This window comes from Neomonachus schauinslandi, chromosome 14 (assembly GCF_002201575.2).
Source record: "Neomonachus schauinslandi chromosome 14, ASM220157v2, whole genome shotgun sequence".
In the NCBI taxonomy this organism is placed as follows: Eukaryota; Metazoa; Chordata; class Mammalia; order Carnivora; family Phocidae; genus Neomonachus; species Neomonachus schauinslandi.
In genome coordinates, this window is record NC_058416.1 from 66,478,421 (window position 1) to 66,496,251 (window position 17,831).

The window sequence follows — 17,831 nt, forward strand, 5'->3', positions numbered from 1 at the left end:
TAGGGGTCCCCATGGGGTCCTGGAGCCTGGCAGGGGTGCAGTGGGTGTCCACTGACCATGACTTGGAGGCTGATGGTCGGTAGTGGGTTCCTAGACTGAGCAGGGGCATTTCTCGCGTCTCCCCAGGGAACAGAAAGCCAAGAGGAACAGCCAGTGGGTGCCCACCCTGCCCAACAGCTCCCACCATCTGGACGCTGTGCCCTGCTCCACGACCATCAACAGGAACCGCATGGGCCGGGACAAGAAGAGAACCTTCCCTCTGTGGTGAGCATGCCTCACCCCCCCACGGATTCCACCTCAGTTTTAGCTTCTTCCCTCTGCCTTGACCTTGTGTTCCCTAAAACACTATGCTGCCTTCTTGAAACTGTCCCCTTGGCTTCTGGGACAGCCAGTCTCCGGCTTACTCCAGCCCCGGGCTCTGCCTGCTTTAGTCTCGCTGCTCTCTCCTGTGTCCCCAGCGCCTCCAGTGGGTGCTCCTGAAGGTGCAGCCCTTGGATCTTGTGGTTTGAGATGCCATCCCCCTGACATCCCTACTGTTAGTTCCCTGTGGCTGCTGGAGCACATCACCACAAGCTGGGTGGCTTAAAACAACACAAATCTATTTCTTACAGTTCTGGCGGCAAGTTTCAGTGCAGCAAAATCAAGGTGTTGGCTGGACCCCACTCCCTCTGGAGGCTCTCGGCGGGAAGCTGTTCCTGCCTCTTCTGGCCTCTGGTTGCTGCCAGCATTCCTGGGCTTGTGGCTGCATCACCAGTTTGTCTCAGTGGGTCACAGGGCCTCCTCCTCTGTGTATGTGAAATTGCCCTGTCTTCTCTTAAAAGGACGCTTGTGATGTGATTCAGGGTTACTTGCAGAATCTTCTCTTAAGATCCTTAGTTACATTTGCAAAGTCCCCTCTCCCGCCTTTTGCCATATAATGGTCACAGGTTTTAGGGATTAGCACTGGATATCTTTTGGGAGGCATTTTTTCAAGTTTCCACTTTCATCTCTGCAGCCCAGCCTCACCCCTACATGCTGTCCTCGGGTGTCCGTCACACACTGCTTGCAGACTTGTCCAACCCAGGACACAGTAATCCCATCCTTCCTGCACTCAGGCTGAAACCCCAGAACTTCCTCCTTCTCATGCCACAGAGCTAGTCTCAGCAGATTTCTTCCTTCTCAGCGTGCCAAATGTTTGGAATTGGACCGCCCTTGGCCAGCCCCTACTCAAGTGTGGGCCCCCTTGCCCAGGGCAGATGGCACCACTCCTGTCGCAGGTCTTCCAGATACCCTGTCACGTGTCCGCCAGGGAGTCCTCATAGCGGCCACCGCTCTCTGGCTTCTTCTCTTGCCACCCTCACTCACCCTCAGGCCCATGAGCCTCCACGCTGCTTTGAGAGCCACCCAGAAGCTTCTGCCCTTGGAGTTCCCTCTGCCGAGAGCTCACTCCTTGCCACCGTCTACATGGCCAAACCCCTTCTCCCTCTTCCTTCCCGTCACTATTTGAATGTCCCTTTCCCAGAGCTGCTTCCCCCTCTTTAGAATGGCCACTCCTTTCCCTTTCCCTGTCCATGCTTTCCAGAGCATTGGTGTCTGGCATACAGTGTGTTTTCCTCATTTATTTGTCTGTCATCTGTGCCCCTCCTGAGAGCAGGTCTCAGCCCTCTGTATTCCACAGACACCCTTAGGGTCCCCTTACCCTCCAGCATTCCCCCATCCGCCTCACCACCCCAACCTGTTCCCTCTTTGTCTGCCTACAATACAGATATGACCTGCTTTGCTCTGGTTCTCCTGGGGCTCCCTCAGGGTAGAAGCTGGATTCCGTAGCCTGAGGTGGAGAAGCATGGGTACCTGGGTACCTGGACACCCTGTAGCTTCTCTGCGTCCTCCATGCTGCTCCCCCCACGCCTCCCAATCTGCAGCCCGCCTTCGGTGTTCTTGCTCTCGCTCCCTCAACAGCTCCTCACCGCTCCTGCCCCTTGGCTTTTGCTCAAGTATTTCCTCTTCTGGAAATACCCTTCCTTTCCTATAGTTTTCTGTGAAAGTTAGGCCTGCTTTGGGGCTTAAATCTCCTTTCCTTTGGGATATGTCAAGGTCATCTCCCGCTGCCCAAGGCTGCAACTCCCTTTCCCTTCCCTGTGTGCCCTTGAAGTGTGGAGCTCTGCCCCTGTGGCCGCAGGACCCCTGCTGGCTCGTCTCTGCTGGCTCAGCCCTTAGTTGACAAGTCGCCATAAGAAGTGGGCTTTTCCCCTCTGGCCAGGTTCGCAGTGACCAGCAGTGCAGAGAGGGAGGCCCTGAGCATGGAGACCCACAACACCCCTTGCTGACTTTGCTGCCACTTCACTTCCAGCTTTGATGACCACGACCCAGCTGTGATCCATGAGAACGCATCCCAGCCTGAGGTGCTTGTCCCCATCCGGCTGGACATGGAGATCGACGGGCAGAAGCTTCGAGATGCCTTTACCTGGAACATGAATGGTACGTGGGCGGTTGGGCTGTGCGAACAGTCCTTTTTCTTGACTACTGCTCGTTGGGATCCTGGACTCTGAACGCGATATTCAGAGCCTCATGGCATAGATGGGGAGGGTGTGGACTCTGGGTTCAAATCCTGCTTCTGCCCCCGTTTCCTGTGGATTGGGCACATGAGCCTCAGGTTCCTTCCTCCCCCAGTGAGCTTGGGTGGGTCAGGGGCCAGTCATGATGCAGGCTGTCTGTCCACAGAGCTCGATGATGACCTTGATGCTGCTTAGACCAGTTTGGCCGCATGGCCCTCCACGCACCTCCCATCAGCCCTGTGCACCCCTCTGGTCTTTCACGATGCTGTGTGTGTATGTGCTCGTACCTCTCTCGGCCCCTCGAGATCTGCCCTCACTCTGTCTGTTCTTCCTCTTCCCATCCTCGCTCCATAAGTCCCGGGTCAGGTGCCTGCTCTTGCCTGGCTCCCAAAATCTGAGCATGACTCCGTGCAAATGAGCAAGCGAAAGCATAGGAGATGTTCGCCAGAGCGTTTCGTCCTTATCCCATGCAGGAAGGAGGATTGCACCTGTGCTTATTTTTTCTTTATTGTTTTCCTGAATCTTTCGGACTTTTTGCAACAAACACATTATTTATATTCAGACCAAAACCAAACAACAACAATGAAAAACCCCAGTGAGTATCATTTTTAAATGAAGAAAAGTTGAGAATCCCCGGAATCTCACCGTCCCTACTAATAGTTTCCCTGCCAGTCACTTGCACGTGCAAACATATTTAACAGAGTTGTAGTTATAGTGCAAGTATAATTTTATTTTTCTTTGCTTAGAGGTATCTTCCTGGTTTCTTTGGGCTTCATAATTGGCGCACAATTTTCTGATGAGTTGTAGTGCCTCTGTTTGCTAAAACTCCTGCTATTAGACGTTTCCAGGGCAGAGAACATAATCGCTAACAACTTTTTTCTCCCAGAGGGCATTTCCTCATGGAGGAACGTGTGTAGTTGTTGATATGTGGTTGCCTGGAACTTTCTGGAGGCATTAGCCTGCTTCCTTTGGTCATGTCCTGGCACTTGATGTGCCAGGCCTGAGTCCAAGGGCCTCTGCCCAACTCTGGGAACAAGGCCTGAGAGTCAGGTGCCTGTCCTCCAGGGCCCATGGGTTAGCTGGCGAGAGAGGATGTGGCCAAGGGGAGATGTGGTGAGGGGTTCCAGGACGTTGTAATGAGTGTAGACAGGGCAGACGTGGTGCTCTGGTGATACTCCAACATGGGGACAGGACAGCTGATGAGCGCCAGGCGGTGGCCTGTGCCGCACATTTCTGTTACACCATTCTCTGCTCATCTCAGCTGGTGTTTGTTAGAGTTAATTGTTAATTCATCTTTCTCTCTCCCCATTTCAATCCCTTCAGGTCAGGGAACATGTTTTTTTATCACTGCTTTTATTACAACATTTAGCGTGGAAACTGGCCATAGGCCATGGCATAGGAACTTAGCTGTTCAGTTGACTCCCTACACGTATTATCATGTTACTTTTCTTTCGATAACATGTAGAAAGCTCAGACTATTTATACTCCCACCCTAGTCCAGAAGGGATAAGGCATCTTACATGAGAATGCTTGGTAGGAAAGAATAAAGCAAATGCAAAAGATGTCGTGAGGAAAAATTGGATGAAGCGGAAAATGAAATGAGGAGATACAAAATGAAGCCAGTGCCCTGGGTCATATTCACAGTTCAGTAGGCGTACGTTGCGAGGGCAGGGCATGACGCTCGGCCCTTTAGAACCAGGCAGAGAGCGACAGGATGATCGGTTCTGCGGTTCCCAGTGTGGTCAAGATGAGCAGCCACTCATGGCTCAGAAGCCACAAAATCACACATAGTACTTGAATCCAAGAGAACCTTTCCCTCTGGCCCTCAGGAGGACACAGTATAATTCAGTGAAGACCTATATCTGTCTGGGAACCCTGCCATGAGTTTCTCCAGGCTGTTCCTCAAAGGAGTTCTCCAGTAGCATACCATATCCCCCACGAAGTATAATTTGGTACAAACCCTTGGAGAACCAAAATAATTTTGTTCTGTGAACTCTTCCTCAGCCCACAGTGGTATTTAGCATATCTAAGAGCTGTAATTCTTAACTAGTGACCCTGGCATGAGAGTTAAAATTGCATGTTCAAAATCGCTGGTGTTTTTCATAGTCATATCTAATTTACTTTGAAATTTCAAGTAATCATAAAGGTGGGTGTGAGACATTTTATCACAAAGGGACTAAAAATGTTGAGCGGCATGAATGAACTACATGTCCTTCAGAACCAGGACATTCTTCATAACCAGGATTTGTCTCCGACAAACTTTGGGAAGGTATCTGTTAACAACGAGTTCAATGTTACCTTCTCTTAGAAGGACATGAAAGAGCGCTTATCTGTGAGTTGCTGGTGAAGTATGACATTATCTGTCTCAGTAGCCAGCCTCCTTGGGGTATGTTGAAATCCTCCAGAAAGGATGAGCTGCTGAACAAGAACACATGGACGCTAGTATGGCCCCACTAGGGGATGAGGGGATCCCAAGGCAGGGCCTTGAGCTGCCTCAGGAGAAGGTGTGGAATCTGCTCCTGCACCCAGGCCAGGGGTGACCCGGGCCCTGCAGGTTAACTCTGCCAGGCATGGCTACAGGAAGCAGGTTCTAGAGATTTGTGTCCATGTGTTCACTTTGGATGCCTAAAATCCCCAAATGACAGATTCAGGAAGCTGAGTGGATCCCAGCAATATAAACCCAAGGAAATCCATGCCAAGACTCATCTTAGTTGAACTTCTGAAAACTAAACACAAAGAAAAGATCTTGAGAGCCAAGAAAAAGAACACCTGACTTAGAGGGAAAGACCTGGGATGACAGCAGATTTCTCATCCAAAACCACGGAGGCTGGAGGAAATGGCACATGGTTTTTCGAGCCCTGGAAGAAAAGGACTGCCAATCTTGAATCTTACACCCAGTAAAAATATCCTTCAGGAATGAAGGGGAAATCCTCAGATGAAGGAATACTATCGTCTTTAGATCTAACCTAAAAAAAGGGAGATGATAGGGCGCCTGGGTGGCTCATTCGGTTAAGTGTTTGCCTTCGGCTCAGGTCATGATCCCAGAGTCCTGGGATCGAGCCCTGCATCAGGCTCCCTGCTCAGTGGGGAGTCTGCTTCTCCCTCTGTCCCTCTCCCTGCTCGTGTTCTTACTTGCTCGCTCCCTCTCAAATAAAATCTTAAAAAAAAAAAAAAAAGGGGAGATGATAAAAGAAACTGGAACATCAGGAAGGAAGAAAGAATATGATAAGCAAACATACGGGTAAATATAATCTTACTTTCTCCTCTTGAAATTTCTAAATTATTTTTAGTAGTTGAAGCAAATGTGGTAATGCTGTCTGATATGGTTCTAAATGTATGTAGAAAAAATATTTTAAGATACTTATAAATGAGGAAATGTAAAGGGACATGATGAGAGGTACAGTTTCTATACTTTACTTGAACTGGTAAAAATGAAGAAACCAGTAGACTGGTAAGTTATGTGTATATGATGTTACATAGAGAAGGGCACTTAAAAATTCTACACAAAGAGATATACTCAGAAATGCTATAGATAAATTGAAATGGAGTCCTAAAAAATGTTCAAGTAACCCACAGGAAGGTAAGAAAAGAAAACAGGAAAAACAAAAACAAAGTGGCAGATATAAGACTTAATATGTCAGTAATTACCAGTTAAAAAAAGCAGAGATTCTCAGAGTGCATTTTTTTTTTTTAGTATTTTGTTTATTTATTTGACAGAGAGAGACACAGTGAGAGAGGGATCACAAGCCGGGGGAGTGGAAGAGGGAGAAGCAGGCCTCCCGCGGAGCAAGGAGCCCAATGTGGGGCTTGATCCCAAGACTCTGGGATCATGACCTGAGCTGAAGGCAGATGCTTAACGACTGAGCCACCCAGGCGCCCCCAGAGTGCATGGTTTTTAACACTTCATTTTTTTTTTTTTTTTGTACTGTTGTAGTACTTTTTTTTTTATTTTTTTTATTCTTATGTTAATCCCCATACATTACATCATTAGTTTTAGATGAAGTGTTCCATGATTCATTGTTTGTGCATAACACCCAGTGCTCCATGCAGAACGTGCCCTCCTCAATACCCACCACCAGGCTAACCCATCCTCCCACCCCCCTCCCCTCTAGAACCCTCAGTTTGTTTTTCAGAGTCCATCGTCTCTCATGGTTCGTCTACCCCTCTGATTTCCCCCGCTTCATTCTTTACCTCCCGCTACCTTCTTCTTCTTCTTTTTTTTTTCTTAACATATATTGCTTTTTTTTTTTTTTAAGATTTTATTTGTTTATTTGACAGAGAGAGAGAGCACAAGCAGGGGGAGCAGCAGGCAGAGGGAGAAGCAGGCTCGGGAGCCCGATGCGGGGCTCGATCCCAGGACCCCGGGATCATGACCTGAGCTGAAGGCAGCCGCTTAACCGACTGAGCCACCCAGGTGCCCCTTAACACTTCATTTTTTAAAGTAACCTCTACACCCGACATGGGGCTCAGCCTCACAACCCCGAGATCAAGAGTCGCATGCTCCAAGAACTGAGCCTGCCAGGCACCCCTGGCAGAGTGCATTTTTTAAATGACCCAATGATATATTATCTACAAGAAACTTCTTTCAAATATAATGATTAGGTAGGTTGGATGTAAAGTCATAGGAAAAGATACGTCATGCAGGCATTGATCAGAAGAAAGCAGAAATGGTAGCGTTAGTATCAGATAAAGCAGACTTAAGAGCAAAGCAAATTACCACAGGTAGAGAGATTAAATACAGTAGTACCCCCTTGTCCACAGGGAGTATGTTCCAAGGCCCCCAGTGGATGCATGAAACTGCAGGTAATGCCAAGTCCTATATATACTATGTTTTTTCTTAAGCATTCCTACTTACGGTAAAGTTTAGCTTATAAACTAGGTACAGTAAGAGATTAACAACAATAACAGGACAATTATAATAATACTGTAATAAAAGTATGAATGTGGTCTCTCTCAAAATATCTTAGTGTACTGTATTCACCCTTGTTCTTGTGATGATAGGAGATGATAAAATGCCTACGTGATGAGATGAAGTGAGGTGTAGGATTAGCCTCCTGTGATCTTCTTTTTTTTTTTTTAAAGATTTTATTTATTTATTTGACAGGGAGAGACACAGCGAGAGAGGGAACACAAGCAGGGGGAGTGGGAGAGGGAGAAGCAGGCTCCACGCAGAGCAGGGAGCCCGATGCGGGACTCGATCCCAGGACCCTGGGATCATGACCTGAGCCGAAGGCAGTCGCTTAACCGACTGAGCCACCCAGGCGCCCAGCCTACTGTGATCTTCTGATGATACATCAGAAGGAGGATCATCTGCTTCCAGACCAAAGTTGGCTACAGATAACAGGCTGTGGAAAGCAAAGCCACAGATAAGGGTTGGGGGGACTACTTTAATGATAAAAGGGTCAGTTCACCAAAAAGACATAGCAATCCTAAGTATGTATGCACCAAACAGCAGAGCTGGGAAAGATGTGAAGCAAAAACTGATAGAACTGAAAGGAGAAACGGACAAATCCACAATTGTACTGGAGACTTTGACACCTCTCTATCTCAACAACTGAGAATAACTAGACAGAAAGTGAGCAAAATGATATAAACCCAACAACACCATCAACCAACAGTATCTGGCATTTATAGAACACTGCGTCTATCACAGCAAAAAAACATATTTTCTTTAACTTCATATGGGACGTATACCATACAAACCATGTCATGGGGTCATAAAACAAACGTCAACAAATTTAAAAGAATTGAAATTTTAAATTATGTGTTCTTCAACCAGAATGGACGCAAATGCTTGTTAGCTAATTAACGCATTTCTAACTAATTCATGGTTCAAAGAGGAAATCTAAAGGGAAATAAATGTATACATGGACCTGAATGAAAATATCACATACCAAAATTTGTAGGATATAGCTAAAGTAGTACTGACAGGGTAATTTGTAGTATCAGTGTTTACAGTAGAAAAGTTTGAAATCTATAAGCTCCCACTTCAAGAATTGAGAAAAAGAAAAGCAAAATGAAACCAAAGAGAGCAGAAAGCAAAGCATGAGAGAGCAGAAATCAATGAAATTAAAAACAGAAAAACGGGAGAAAATGAATGAAGTACACATGATAATTTGAAAAGCTCAGTAAAGCTGACAGACCTAGCAGGACTGACAACAAAAGATGAAAACAAAAATTATCAAATTCAGGAAAGAAATGGGCTATCATTACAGGCCCTGTGGATATCAAAAGGGAGTACCACAAAAGCTCTACACACATAAATTTGACAATTTAGATAAAATGGAGCAATTTCTTGTAAAACATATGCTATCACAGTTCACTCAGTATCAAATAGATAATTTGAGTTGCCCTATCACTATTAAGAAGTATGATTCATAATTTAAAAACCTCCCCAAAAGGAAACTTCCAGGCACAGATGTGGCTCTGGAGAATTTTACCAAACATTTAAAGAAAAATTAACATCAATTCTCTGCAGTCTTTTCCAGAAAATAGAAGAGGGAACACTTCCCAATGAATTTTACTTTTTTTCCCCCAATGCATTTTATAAAGCTCGTATTACCTTGATATCAAAACTAAAGACAGTACAGAAAAAGTAAACTATAGACCAGTATTCTTAATGATTATAGACATAAATTCCCCCCCCCCCTTTTTTTAAGTAGGTTTCATGCTCAGTATGGAGCCCAACGCAGGGCTTGAACTCACAACTCCAAGATCAGGAACTGAGCTGAGATCAAGAGTCAGACACTTAACCGACTGAGCCACCCAGGCACCAGGACACATAAATCCTTAACAAAACATTAGCAAACAGAATTCAGCAATATATAAAAAGAATTATACACCATGACTCAAGTAGGGTTTGTTATTCCGGGGATGCAAATCTAGTTAAATATTTGAGAATTGACCAACACAATCCACCATATTAACAGACTAAAGAAGAAAAACCAGGATCAATTTGATGCAGAAAAAAAAAATTGACAAAATACTAATTCTTGATTAAAAACTTTAAGAAAGATGGGAATAGTGGGAAACTACTTCAATTTAATAAAGAGTATCTACAAAATATCCTATAACTAACATATTTAATGGTGAGAGACTAGATGCTTTCTGCCTATGATCAGGGACAAAGCAAAGATGTTTGCTCTCATCACTCTTGTTCCTAGCCAGTGCAGTCGGGCAAGAAAATTAAATAAAAAACATACAGATCAGAAAGAAAGAAATTAAACTATTCCTGTTTGGGGGCACCTGGGTGGCTCAGTCAGTTAGGTGGTTGACTCTTGATTTTGGCTTGGGTCATGATCTTGGGGTCCTGGGATTGAGCCCCATGTTGGGCTCTGCACTCACCGGGGATTCTGCTTCAGGATTCTCTCTCTAACCCTGCCCCTCCCTCTGCTCACACACTCTCTCTCTCTCGCTCTCTAAAATAAATCTTAAAAAATAAATAAGTAAACTGTCCCTATTTGTAGATGACATGATTGCCTACATAGAAAATCCCAAGAGATCTACAAAAAAAATCCTGCTAACACTAGTGATTGAGTTCATCACAGGATACAAGATAAACATGCAAAAATCAATTGTATTTCTATGTACTATTGGTGAACACATGGACACTCAAAAATACATTACCATTTATATTCACTCAATAAGAAAAGGAATACTTCAGGGGCACCTGGGCAGTGCATTTGGTTGAGCAACCAGTTCTTGGTTTTGGCTCAGGTCATGATCTCAGGGTCGTGGCATTGGGCTCCACGTTTAGTGCAGAGTCTGCTTGGGATTCTCTCTCCCTCCGCCCCTGCCCCCCACCCCGTGCACACACGAATTCTCTGTCTCTAAAAATAAATAAATCTTTTAAAAAAGAAAAGCAGTACTTTGGTGTAAATCTAACAGACACGTATAGGACTTGTATGCCAAAAACTATAAAACACCAATAAAATTAATTAAAAAGATCTAAAGAAATGGACAGGCATACCATTTTTATGGATTAGAATACTCAAGATGTTAGTTCCCCTAAATTGATATGCAAGTTGAATGCAATTCCTGTGAGAATTTCAGCAAAACTTTTTGTGCATATAGACAAAATTATCTAAAATTTATATGGAAAGGCAAAGGAACTAGAATAATCAAAGCAATTTTGAAAAAAAAAAGAATAAAGTAGGAGAATCAATTTCCCCAGTCTCAAGTGTTAATATATAGCAACAGTAATCACGCCTGCATATTAATCTATAATGATCTCAAACTAAAAAGTTTAATAATGTTCTGTTCATTGTACTCATAGGGTGCTTCATAGGGCACTTCAGCTCCATGCTGCAATCTCCGAAATTAACTATGCTTGCTTGCTATATGAGTTACTGATCATAGACTGGCTGAGTGTTCTGGGACTGTCCTGATGGTACTGTTAGGATGGCTGGTCTCTAGCCCTTCTGGGCTAGTGAGGAAATAGTGGGGTAAGTTGTTGAGCAGACCTGGTTCTTGATGATGGAATCATGCCATGTACCAATAAGGGGATTCATCCTTGACTTTCTTCTTGTCTGTGGCTCATCCCAGAAGTGGTGCGTGGCTGTTAAATTTGGGTTACAACAACAGGGCAGAACAGAGAGAAACATTTGACCACATGGGACCTTGCTGTAATCTGGCCAGTTGCAGATGGCCCCTGCAAGTTCATACCTGGTATGGCTATATTTCCAGGATCCAGGGTCCATTTACACCTGCATATTTGTCACCTTGTTATGTGTATGTGCTGCCTAGAGAGTCAGAAACTGAGGGAAGGTCCATAAAAAGCCACAAGCAGCCTAATATCTCAGGGATTTCTCTACTGGGGAGGAAGTTGGTGAATGATTGTGTGCCAATGGGACACTGACCTCAAAGTGACTTACCTGGGAGGAGACTGTGCTATTTTGCTCTGGCTTCCATATCAAAGTACCAGACTGGGTGGCTTAAACAACAATTTATTTCCTCTCAGTTCTGGACTCTAGAAGTCCCAGATCAAGGGATCAAAGGATTGTGTGTGTGGAATGAGGGCCAGAAGGGGGTGATGCTCGTCCTGTGCTTCCTCCCCCAGCCCCATGTCTGGGAGGGTCACCCTCAGTTATCATTCTTTGTTGGGGATGTCTAGCAGAGGAGGAAGGGGATGGGGAGGCTAGGGCCAAACATGGTGAAGTTAGGTCCTGTAATCAGCTGGCAATTCCTGATTTCAGAGAAGCTGATGACCCCTGAGATGTTTTCAGAAATCCTCTGTGATGACCTGGATTTGAACCCACTGACATTTGTCCCAGCCATCGCCTCTGCCATCAGACAGCAGATAGAGTCCTATCCCACGGACAGCATCCTGGAGGACCAGTCAGACCAGCGTGTCATCATTAAGGTGGGCACCTCTTCACCGTGCTCCGGGGTCTTCCTTGTCCTGGGTGGGTCATAGGGTGCTGAGAGTACATTGAGACCTTGGACCCCCGTGGTTTTGGGTCCATGCTGTGGGATTGGACTTCTGGAAGGCTGTCTTAAAGGTAGTATGTGGCTGTTTACCCCAGGAGGGTTGTGGGCTTTCTGATTTCTCTGAGTAAGAGTTGTATTCTGGATGTATTCAGGGCACCACCAGGTGTTGAACAGAGCCTGGGTGGTACAGAGGAGATGAAGCCACATGCCAGGCAGAGCAGGGAAGCCCACAGTGAGATGAACAGCAGTGCGACACTCTTCCTGTGGACTAGCTGGGTCAACCACACTTCCCACTGTCTAGTAACCCACTTCAGTTCTGGAGGAAGTTGCTGCCTTACCCGTTGTGTTACAGGTAAAGAGGTTGCCACATGGAGAGGTTACACATCACCTGCCCCATACTGTCCAGCTGATAAGTGGTAGTGCTAAGATTTGGGCCTTAGGCCTGCCTGCTGCAGAGCCTGCTTGGTGTGAGGTGTTATCTCATTGTGGCTTTGGTTTGCATTTCCGTTAATTAGTGACATTGAATATCTATCATGTGCCTACTGGTCAGTTGTAGACCTTTGGAGAAATGTGTGTTCAAGTTCTTTGCCTTTTTTTAATCAGATATTTTGTTCTTTTGTTGTTGAGTTTAACAAGTTCTTTATATATTGTGGATATCAATACCTTATCAGATACGTGATTTGCAAATATTTTGTTCCATTCTGTAGGTTGCGTTTTTACTCTTTTTTGATAGTGTCCTTTGATGCTTAAAAGTTTTTATTTTATGAAGTACAATTTGTCTTTTCATTTGTTCCCTGTGCCCTTGGTCTCATATCTAAGAAATCACTGCTAAATCCAATGTCATGAAGCTTTTTTCTGTTTTCTTTTAATAACTTTATAGTTTCAGCTCTTATATTTGGGTCTTTCATCCGTTTTGAGTTAATTTTTGTAAATGGTGTTAGGTAAGGGTCCAACTTCATTCTTATGGATGTGGCTAGCCTCTTTCCCCAGCATCGTCTGTGGGAATGATTGTCCTTCCCACATTGAGTGGTCTTGACACCCTTGTCAAAAATCATTTGCCTGTATATTTGAGAGTTTATTTCTGGGATTTTGTTGGTCTATATGTTTGATTTTTTTTTTTTTTTAAGATTTTATTTATTTATTTGACAGAGACACAGCGAGAGAGGGAACACAAGCAGGGGGGGTGGGAGAGGGAGAAGCAGGCTTCCCACTGAGCAGGGAGCCCGATGCAGGGCTCGATCCCAGGACCCTGGGATCATGACCTGAGCCAAAGGCAGATGCTCAACGACTGAGCCACCCAGGCGCCCCTATATGTTTGATTTATGTCAATACCACACAGTTTTGATTACTGTAGTTTCTGAAATTAGAATGTGTGAGTCTTCCAACCTTGGTCTTCTTTTTCAAGATTGTTTTGATTCTTCAGGGTACTTTAGATTCAGTTTAAGTTTAAGATGGGTTTTTACTCTATTTCTGCAAAAAACATTGTTCAAATTTTGATAGGGATTACAATGAATTGTAAATTGATTTGGATAGTCTTGACATCTTAGTAATACTCAGCCTTCCAATCCATGAACATGGGATGTCTTTCCATTTATTTATGCTTTCTTTAATTTCTTTGAGCAGTGTTTTGTAATTTTTGTTGTACAAGTCTTTCACCTCTTTGGTTAAGTTAATTCATAAGTATTTTATTCTTTTTGATGCTGTTCTGAATAAAATTGTTCTCGTAATTTTTTTTTCAGATTGTTTATTGGTTGGCATATAGAAATGCAGCTGATTAGTTAGTTGTGTGTTGACTTTGTATCTTGTTGCTTTGCTGAATTTATTAGTTCTAACAGTTTTTTGTGTGTAATCTTTAGGGTTTTCTACATATAAGATCATATCATTTGTAAATAGAGGTAACTTTACTTCTTCCTTTGCAATTTGGATCCCTTTTATTTCTTTTTCTTACCTAATTTCTCTGGCTAGAAATTCCAATACTGTGTTGACTAGAAGTGGTTAGTTCCTGATCTTAAAGGAAACGCTTTCTGGTTTTTACCATTGAGTATGATGTTCATTGTAGGTTTTTCATATATGGATTTTATTATGTTGAAGTAGTTTTTTTGTTTTTGTAGTTTGTTGAGTGTTTTTATCATGAAAGTTTGTTAAATTTTGTCAAATGCTTTTTCTACATTAGTTGAGGTGGTCATGTGGTTTTTCAGTCTGTTAATATGGTGTGTTACATTGTTCAGTTTTTGTATTGAACTATCTTTGCATTGCTAGAATAAATCCCACTTGGTGATGGTATATAATTCTTTTAATATGCCACTAAATTCAGTTTGCTAGTATTTTGTTTAAGATTTTTACATCAAGTGTATAAGGAATATTGGTCTGTAGTTTTCCTTTCTTGTAGTATCTGGCTTTGATATCTGGACAACGAGTTATGAAGTATATTCTCTCAAATTTTTTGGCAGAATTTGAAAAGGATTGGTGCTAATTCTTTCAGTGTTTGGTAGAATTCGCCAGTGAAGCCATTGGGACCCAGGGCTTTTCTTTGTGGGGAAGTTTTTGTTTACTCATTCAGTCTTCTTACTAGTTAATTTCTTTTTCTTTTTCTTTTCTTTCCTTTTCTCTTTTTCTTTCCTCTCCTCTCTTCTTTTCCCTTTCCTTCCCTTTCCTTTTTCCTTTTTCCTTTCCTTTCCTTTCCCCTTTCTTTTTCCCTTAACGTTTTTCCTTTCCTTTCTTACGTGGAGCTTGAACTCGTGACCTGAGATAAAAAATTGTATGTTCTGGGATGCCTGGGTTGCTAAGTCAGTTAAGTGTCTGCCTTCAGCTCAGGTCATGATCCCAGGGTCCTGGGATCAAGTTCCGCATTGGGCTCCTTGCTTGGTGGGGAACCTGCTTCTCCCTCTGCCTGCTTCTCCCCCTGCTTGTGCTCGCTCACTCTCTCTCTGACAAATAAATAAATAAAATACTTTAAAAAAAAAAAGGCACCTGGGTGGCTCAGTCGTTAAGCATCTGCCTTCGGCTCAGGTCATGATCCCAAGGTCCTGGGATGGAGCCCCACATCGGGCTCCCTGCTCAGCGGGAAGCCTGCTTCTCCCTCTCCCACTCCCCCTGCTTGTGTTCCTGCTCTCTCTCTCTCTGTAAAATAAATAAATAAAATCTTAAAAAAAAAAAAAAAAAAAAGAATTGCATGTTCTACTGACTGAGCCAGCCAGATGCCCCACTGGTTAATTTTTTTGAGAGAAATACGAATCTTTTTCTTAACCCATTTTAGTTTCATATTATGGCCAACCAGCAGCAAAAGGGCCTGACTGAGAAAGAAGAGGAACTTCACAGAGAAATGGGAGCCTCACCTGCATTCTTCATGCCTAGCCTCTCAGCTCTAAAGGATGGCCCTGAGGACTCTGCTCTGTGCCAACTCTTTGTCCTGTAACTGTAGTGGGAAAGTGGCCTCATGGAGTTAGCCACACCCACCAGCATGCTGCCAAATGGATGGGGTTGGCCACGATCAGGGTCCTCATGAGTCTGACCAGCTGGCTTCCTGATACTTTTCTCAGAATTTTTTTTTGTTTTAAATCCTGATGGAGCTTGTGGGCAGCCATACAGAAGGTTGTCAGGCAGTTGCAAATCTGCCAGGAGTTGCCACCATCTCTCCTGACCAGAGGCTTTCTTGGCTACTGGACAGCTGTGGGGCCCCTCCAGGCCCTCCATCCCACCTGTCATCCCCACCCCCAGGTTGGGTTTCCTGCCCGGCTCTGACGCAAGGGCTCGCTGGCACCAGGGTCGGACACAGCTGGCCCAGAGAAGTTTTGCTGCTATAGGACAGTGCTGTGTCTATCAGGTCAGAGCCCTCATGGGCATGGTGGCCTAGGGGACAGTGCCCATCTTGTAGGTGAGGAAACTGAAGGTAACACCCCAGGTTTGGGTCACAGGGACTCAAGGAGAGCTGGGTACTTCTGTGAGGGTATTCTTTATTGTCTGGCTCCTGGGACATGGTGGAGGGCCAGGAGCTTGGCCGCAACGGCACCTGAGGAGTGTCTCTCTTCACAAAGGGGTGCCTTAGTGTGGAGTGGCCATTTATAGATGTTCTTGTGGACTCTGGGACTACAGCCCAGGCCTGGCTGCCTTTACCAGGGCACCTGGCGCAAATTGGCTCTGCTCAGTCTCAGGGGGCTGGGGGGCTCAGTGTTTCTTACATGTCAAGCCATGAGGCTCTGCGGTGCTGACCGGGCCCATTCTGTGCAGGTGTATGTGGTGATAAGGGTTGGAGGTTGGGGAGATGGCTGGAGCGTGGCCCCAGTGCTGCATGCCTACTTAGGGGTCCTGGCCCTGCCTCGTCTCTGAGCCCACTCAGAGTCCAGCCACTCCTCACCACCCCACCATCCCCACTGCTAGACGGCTCCCTCCAGCAGAGGTCTCAGTGGCAGCCAGTGTCTCTTCTCTGCTCAACACACTCCCCAGGCCTTCCACATCCCCTTGTGGAGGCTGGAGCCCTTCCGACAGCCTCAGGCCCAGCTCTGCCCAGGACCCTTCTCTCCAAGGAGCCACAGGGCCTGCGCTCTTCGCCCATTCAGTTCTTCCTAAAATGCCACCTCCCCCAGGAAGGCCTTCTTGGGCCTCCTGGCTAACGTGGCCTCCTGTGCACTTTCTCTCCTTCCCCTCATTTTCTCTTTAGGACTTGGCCACACATGACAGGTACCATACATTCACATAATTAACTTGCTTAGGTATCTCTCCCCCAACTGGAATGTCAACCCATGAAGACAGTGTTTTGTTGGTCGTACTCACCATTGCATTCCCTGTGCCTCTTCCTTGGTAGGCACACAATCTGTATTTTTGAATAGATGCGAGCATTAATGACCAGTTACTGGCGGGGCACAGGTACCCCAGTCCATGCAGTGCCGCCTGGTGGCTAGGAGGACTCCTGCCGTTGCAACCGGGGCAGGGCTTGCTGGGGCTGCATGTGCACGGCTACACCCGTTGCTCCTATTTGGCCCTGTTTGATGTTTTTCTGTGGGCTGCCTGCTGCTTCCCATCTTTTTGGTTCCAGCGTGCCCTCGGGGCTCACTGGGCATTCGGTTCCTATTAGGCCAAGAGGCAGCTCTTCTGGTTCCATTCTGTTAACCATCATTGGTCGGTTGCCTAGCGTGAGCAGAACACGGAAATGGGAAAGGACAGGGGGCTTGTTTGCAGAGAGTGAAAAGTGATGTGCGGGGTCCAGAGGTGCAGGGCTTTGTGAACGGGGACAAGGAGTGAGGTCCCACGCTTCTCTGAGGGCAGCAGGGTGGGCCCTGAGCAGTGGCCACCCTGATCTTTGTCTTAAAAAGCTGAGCACGGGGGGCGCCTGGGTGGCTCAGTTGGTTAAGCAACTGCCTTTGGCTCAGGTCATGATCCTGGAGTCCCAGGATCGAGTCCCGCATCGGGCTCCCTGCTCAGCAGGGAGTCTGCTTCTCCCTCTCCCACTCCCCCCTCTTGTGCTCTGTCTCTAAAATAAATAAATAAAAATCTTTTAAAAAAATAATAAATAAATAAATAAAACAAAAAAAACTGAGCACGGGGGCGCCTGGGTGGCTCAGTCGGTTAAGGGTCTGCCTTTGGCTCAGGTCATGATCCCAGGGTTCTGGGATCAAGTCCCACATTGGACTCCCTGCTCAGCGGAGAGCCTGTTTCTCCCTCTCCCTCTGCTGCTTCCCCTGCTTGTCTGCTCTCTCTCTCTGTCAAATTAAAAAAAAAAAAAAGCTGAGCACACAGGGATAGTAGGGTGAACGGGCAGGTGCATTGTGGCCTGCTTACCTGGAGAGCAGCAAGGGGTGCTCCCAGCCCCACAGAGCCATAGGAAGGAGACTGGTGGACACGGTGCCCAGTGAACACAGCCAGACCCTGATG

The 17,831-nt window shown here is 45.6% G+C and overlaps 1 protein-coding gene across 2 annotated transcripts in view; it reads left to right on the top strand.

Annotated features, from left to right (window-relative positions):
- Positions 1 to 17,831, top strand: part of SMARCB1 (SWI/SNF related, matrix associated, actin dependent regulator of chromatin, subfamily b, member 1) — a 37,186-nt gene that overhangs the window by 10,523 nt on the left and 8,832 nt on the right. For both annotated transcript variants that reach the window (XM_021687921.1, XM_021687922.1), the window contains exons 4-6: positions 127 to 264; positions 2,330 to 2,457; positions 11,729 to 11,895. In XM_021687921.1, the coding sequence (XP_021543596.1) occupies positions 127 to 264; positions 2,330 to 2,457; positions 11,729 to 11,895 (433 nt within the window). The remainder of the gene's footprint in view (positions 1 to 126; positions 265 to 2,329; positions 2,458 to 11,728; positions 11,896 to 17,831) is intronic.